Raw genomic sequence first — 6,000 nt, 5'->3', positions numbered from 1 at the left:
CCCCTGCAATGGGGATCATGAAGTTGGTCTGAGTGCTATGAGGATTGTGCAGTCAGCCCCCTGATCAGTGTGGGGTGTCATTAATAGTTGAAATGAAGGCAGTGGGGCCTTGCTGGAGATCACTGTCTTCAGCAGAGGTTGCATGGGGTCAGGGTGCAGGGGAGAGCACACTCACAGCCAGGACCGCCTGGGAGGGCGGGGCAAGTGGGGCAATTTGCCCCAGGCCCTGGGCCCCGCAGGGGCCTCCAAGAGAATGCTCCGGCCCAGGCCCCACCTCTGCCTTCCCCCGTCCCCCGGCGCCTCAGCGCACCGCGTCCAGGAGTGGCCCTGGACAAAGCTAAAGCAGCGTGGCTCTGGTGGGGCCTGAGCTCCGCCCTGCTCGGAGCCACGTGGTAAAGGGGCGGGGCTGTGAGCTCCGGGGACCTGCTGGAGCCAGGCCGCTGCAGCGCTGGCCAGGGGCCAGGGCAGCTCCTGGACACTGCGTGCTGAGGCTCCGGGAGAGGGGGGAGGCGGAGTTAAGCAGCATGGCAGGGAGCCGGGAGTGGGGGTGGAGAAGGGGCAGGGAGTCCTGGGAACAGTCAGGGCACAGGGACAGGGCAGAGGTTCAGGGGGGGCAGTCAGAGGACAGGGAACGGGTGGGGTCCTGGGGTGGTGGTTGGGGAGGGAGTCTCGCGGGGGCGGTGAGGGGACAAGGAGCAGGATGGGTCAGGGATTCTGAGGGGGGCAGGAAGTGGGTGGGGGTCGGATAGGGGGCAGGGCAAGGCTGTTTGGGGAGGCACAGCCTTCCCTACCCTAAAGCTCATTCAGCAGTTTGAGGCTTGCAGACAGCTATTTAACACAAAGAGCCAAGCTGTTATCTTTTCCATGGGGGAGGGATCACTTGAGAAGAGCAATATCCTACACCACCTACCTCCTTCCCAACCCTACTAAGGGAGACTCCCCTCCCCTGCATTCCCCGAGGCTCCAGAGGTTCTTCAGGTAATTCAGTAGTTCTCAAACTTTTGTACTGATGACCCCTTTCACATAGCAAATCTCTGAGTGTGACCCCCCTCCTTATAAATTAAAAAGACTTTTTTATATATTTAACACTATTATAAATGCTGGAGACAAAGCGGGGTTTGAGGTGGAGGCTGACAGCTCGCAACCCCAATAATAACCTCGTGACCTCCTGAGGGGTCCCGACCCCCAGTTTGAGAACCCCTGGGTTAATTTAATTTTAGCACCCTGTGTCCATTCACATGCATGTGCTATTTTGAGCATTTCAGTTTTCACAACATGGGCTCATCCCAGATTCTGGAACAAGCTCAAATGCTCAGTTCGTGGAGTATGTACATAAGTTATACTAAAGACAAACCCACAGTAACCGTCTCCAGTTTGTGAGGGACCCCATGGAGCCAGTCTCTAGGAAACAGATACATTCATGGAGGTTAAGTCCATTAATGGCTATTAGCCAGGATGGGTAAGGAATGGTGTCCCTAGCCTCTGTTTGTCAGAGGGTGGAGATGGATGGCAGGAGAGAGATCACTTGATCATTACTTGTTAGGTTCACTCCCTCTGGGGCACTTGGCATTGGCCACTGTCAGTAAACAGGATACTGGGCTGGATGGACCTTTGGTCTGACCCAGTATGGCCATTTTTATGGTCTTATGTTCTAAGCTAAATGAACCCAAAGTTATGGAGACAGATGTGAGTCAAGGAAGCCAGCAGAGGATCAGAAACCTGGAAAAATCTCTGACTGGATGGGCTCAGGCGTTTGGTCACAAGCTGAGGTGGTTCCAAAGTTTTGGATTTTTTTTAAGCAGAATTTTTGTATTGTTTCTTTAAACAATCAAACACAGCAAGCAGCAAATATTTGGCCATACACTTCTGAAACCATGTTCAGGTTTTGGCAGACTAATTTCAGCTTTTCAATTAAAAAAAACACAACAAATTTTGAAGGAAAGCAGCCATTGTCCGTGATTTTTTTCTGCTTTTTAAAAATCCCTAGTTTTCGATCAAAAAAAAATTTTGACGGAAAATATTTGTCCAACTCTTTTAATGAGCTTTAGTGCCTTTTAGCACTAGCTGATGCTGAGAACCAGTGATACCTTGTAAAGGTGACTTGAAAAGAAGTTTTTCTAAGAACTGGGTTTGTGCTGAGATTTAGAAGGTTTTTAAATTTTTATTTTTCTCAGGGCTTCCCCTTGGGGGGTGGCGCAAGTGGGGCAATTTGCCCCAGGCCCCGCAGGGCCCCCCATGAGAATATAGTATCCTATAGTATTGCAACTTTTTTTTATGGAAGGGGCCCCTGAAATTGCTTTGCCCCAGTCCCCCTGAATCCTCTTGGCGGCTGTCCTCACAGCTCCCGCTCTTCGCTAATTGCAGAGGGAGACTGGCCCCTCCTGCTTTGCTCTGCTGTAAACCCTGCTCCTCAACAGTGCTGAGCTCAGGGCAATATGGGGGAGGGAGTCCCGCTCAGACACGGTTCCAGGGGGAGACCATAGCCAACCCTGCGCAATGACACGGGGGGGGGGGGGTACAGTAAGTAGTAACACTGGGGGGTGTCATGGGGGGCGGGGTGCCGTGGGACAGGGGGGAGGGGTACTCTGTGCAGCGCCCCGAGGGGCTGAGTCCCGCCGCGGCACTGCCCCGGGGGCAGGTTACTCCCGGGGGTGGGGCAAAGCGCCCCCAGGCGGAGGCTTCCCGGCCCGGGCTCCCCTGGCGCGCTGGGCCGGGGGGGCGGCTCCGGGGGCGGGCCCTGCCGGACGGGTCCGCCCGCCCGCCTCACTCCCCGGGCGGCTCCGAAGCGGTGCGGCGCGCCCTGCTCAGTGCCCTGCCCGCTGCCCGGCAGGAGGATGGCGCTGCCGGCCGAGCGCGACGGGCTGTTCCGGGCGCCACAGAGCCTGGTGCTGGAGGCCCACGTGCCCAGCCTGGCCGCCTACCGGGAGCGCTACCGCCGCTCGGTGGAGGAGCCGCACGGTGAGTGCCGGGGCGGGGCCAGGCCTGCCTGGGCACGGAGCCCCGGCCCAGCGGTGCCCGGCCGCTCCCCGGGCTGGGGCGGGACCCCGCTGCCCTGCCGGGCCTGTGCTGGGCGGGAGCCCCCGGGGCAGGAGCCGGGGGCAGCCCTAGTGTGCCAGGGGCCCGCGGGGCAGAGCTGAGCTGGAGCCGCCCTCGGCTGCGGCCAGCCCCGGGCCTGTAGGCGCGGGGTAAAACCAGCGTGCGGCGGCGGGCGCTGGGCTTCGCACCGAGACGAGTGCGGGCAGTTCCGCCGGACCCTCCCGCCTGGCGGGCCGAGGTGCCGTCGAGCTGTTGCTGCCTGAACCAGAGCAGAGCCCCTGGTGCGCTTGACCAGCGCTTCCTCTGGAGCGAAGGCGGTGCGGGGCTCCCGGGGTGTGTTTACTTTAACAACTGACCCCCAAGCCCAGAGGTGCTGGGGCTCGGCCCTGGCACACATTAAGCCCTGTGCTAGTTATGCACCGTTGTGCCTCAGAGCAGGGCCTTCCGCCCTGTGTTTGCCTAGGGGAACCCTGGCTGTAAAGCCAGACGGTGTTTTCTAAAACTGAAACCCGTTCTCTGTTCGTTACCTCAAATCCTTCCCCTCCGATCTCCATGCAGCAGGGCACTGCCAGCGTGGGGCGGGAGGAAGGGAGCGCTTTTCAGCCACAGGGCTGGGCTTTACCCAGGCGAGTGAGCACTGTTACCTCTGTTAAAGACGGAGAATCTGAGGTACAGAAGCTCTTACTTCCCGGGCAGCAGGCACGTTGCTAGCAGCGCTGCTGGGAAGGGAACTTGGGTCTGTGGCTGCAGTCCCATGCCGGAGCCACTGCCCTGTGGTGCTGCCCAAGGGCTGTCTTATGCAGTGCGAGGAAGCAAAACTGCTTGAGAGTGATCTTGCTGCGACTGGTTGGAAAGTAGAGTATGCCAGAATGCTGGTGACCTCTGCCACCCCCAACCCTGCCTTTCTACCTCTCCCTAGAATGAGCCTTATCTTTGTGGGTGGGAAAAATATAATAATCGTATTAGTATTTCTGCAGTGCCCACTGTGCGCTAGATCTTTTTCAAACAGGAAGGCACAGTTCATCAGCTGGGCAGATTTATGGTGTATGAGCAACTAATATCCATTTGCGTCAACACCACAAATATATTTAAATGTCTAAGTTACTTAGGCGTGACATAGTTACGATTAGAGTTAGCGTCTCATTAGAAACAGGCTGTGAAACCTTCTCTAACAGCTTCAAAGCTTCAGGAAGTGGCAAGATCGATCCCCTACAGCACCCTAGAGGATCCCTCTCCTGGAGGGTTGGGCATGAGGAAAGGCTTGACATAAACTCAGGAAGGATTTTCTGAACCTTAGATGCGGTGTGGAGGAAAGCACGGACATTTGTGTCAGATGCTGGCAAACAGGCAGTGAGGTGGAAGGTCCGGGGAGGACAGGGAATGAGTCATGGGTAGAGGGGGCAGAGTTACACAGGGCTTCGAAGGTGGTAACAAGCTTGAATTTGATATAGTGAAGGGAGGGATTGAAAGATGGGGGGAGAGGATTATTATGGTGGAAACTGGGCATGAGGGGAATTGTCTAAACAGCAGTATTTTGTATGGTTTGGCAGTGGGGAGGGACAAATAAGGGTTTTGAGGAGGTCATTGAGGAGGCATTTGCTAGTGGAAGTAGGCTGGCTGTTAGTCACCTCCCACTGTCTCTGCATGCCATCTATGTCTATGTTCTCCTAGGCTACACCTCACAGGTATCTCTCTGTTGTTCTCAGATGTAATGTACTCGGTACATTTTCCAGGGCTGTCACTCTGTTTTGATACTTCCTTATAACTAAATGCAAAGTACTCTGCTTGCACAGTATAAGTAGGTGTAGAGTTTTTCATCAGAACTGTGCATGTTGTGTCAAACATTCTCTTGGGTAAATGCCTGTGCGTCTAAACCTGTCAGTGAGGGTGGTGCTGTCCATATCTGAGCTCATATTAACCAGTCCATATAATGGACATACGGTTAGTTTTCGAAAACGACAGGAAATGGTGGTGTTCTCAGGAATTACTCACCGTGATTTGAAGCTCAGAGTGGGATAGTGGAAAAATCTGCTTCTTGAAAAAGGGGTGGGGTTTCGTTTTGGAAAGAGTGGGCGTGTTACACAATCTGCATGGTGTGAGGACACAGCTGGAGATAGATCTCTTGAACATTAGAAGAAATTGCCAGTTTGAAATGTAACCTATTATCTCCAAATTTTGGAAGAAGGTAAAATGCTTTCACATACTTGAAGAATAGGTTGGTTGCAACTGCACCACCATGTCTTGTAATCTCAGTTGAACCAGTTTAGTATAAGAGTGAGTATTAGAGAGGGACTTGATGAGGGTGGTAAAGGCTGAAGTGTAGCAGGTTTGCAGCTTCCACTGAATTTGACCCTATTTTTGTTTCCTATCAAGGACCATTGAATTTTATCTTCAGATGTTAAATGTGTCTTGATCCATTTTTGTCACTTAAGATTTGACTGTTACTTTTGCAGAATTTTGGGATGACATTGCTAAGGAATTTTACTGGAGGAGCCAACACTCTGGACCCTTTCTGAAGTACAATTTCGATGTGACAAAAGGAAAAATCTTTATTGAATGGATGAAAGGGGCTACAACCAACATCTGCTACAACCTGTTGGATAGAAATGTCAACGAAAAGAAACTTGGGGACAAAATTGCTTTTTACTGGTAATGTTCTGCTTTTATTATAATGTAGAAAGTGTCTGCATGTAATCCTGGAGCAGTGGTTCTCAACCTGTGGTCTGTGGACCTCAGGGGGTCTGCAGACTATCTAAGGGTCCACAAAGGGTGACTATGAAAATAAAGTTTCAGATTCCAGAAAAGGCATTCCATTTTTCTGATCAATGAAAACTATGTGAATACCCCCCCTACAAGTCAAAACCCGGAAGTGTTGTCGTTACTTTAGAAGCCCACAGTTTAGCGCTCTTTCCCACTCTGGATCAAATGACATGCCGAGCATGTGCAACATTTATAGTTGCATTC

The 6,000-nt window shown here is 53.1% G+C and overlaps 1 protein-coding gene across 3 annotated transcripts in view; it reads left to right on the top strand.

Moving 5' to 3' along the window:
• Positions 1-2,747: 2,747 nt before the first annotated feature.
• ACSS2 (acyl-CoA synthetase short chain family member 2) overlaps positions 2,748-6,000 on the top strand; it is an 80,925-nt gene continuing 77,672 nt past the window's right edge. Inside the window, exons 1-2 of one of the 3 annotated variants that reach the window (XM_044985310.1) lie at positions 2,748-2,958; positions 5,490-5,685. In XM_044985310.1, the coding sequence (XP_044841245.1) occupies positions 2,835-2,958; positions 5,490-5,685 (320 nt within the window). In that variant the 5' untranslated portion in view covers positions 2,748-2,834. Of the gene's footprint in view, positions 2,959-3,182; positions 3,318-5,489; positions 5,686-6,000 lie in introns of those variants that run through there. The other 2 variants (XM_044985311.1, XM_044985313.1) reach the window with 2 other exon arrangements.

Source organism: Mauremys mutica, chromosome 13, assembly GCF_020497125.1.
Source record: "Mauremys mutica isolate MM-2020 ecotype Southern chromosome 13, ASM2049712v1, whole genome shotgun sequence".
Taxonomy (NCBI): Eukaryota; Metazoa; Chordata; order Testudines; family Geoemydidae; genus Mauremys; species Mauremys mutica.
The sequence above is the reverse complement of the archived record's forward strand: the minus strand, read 5'-3'. Positions and strand labels throughout refer to the sequence as shown.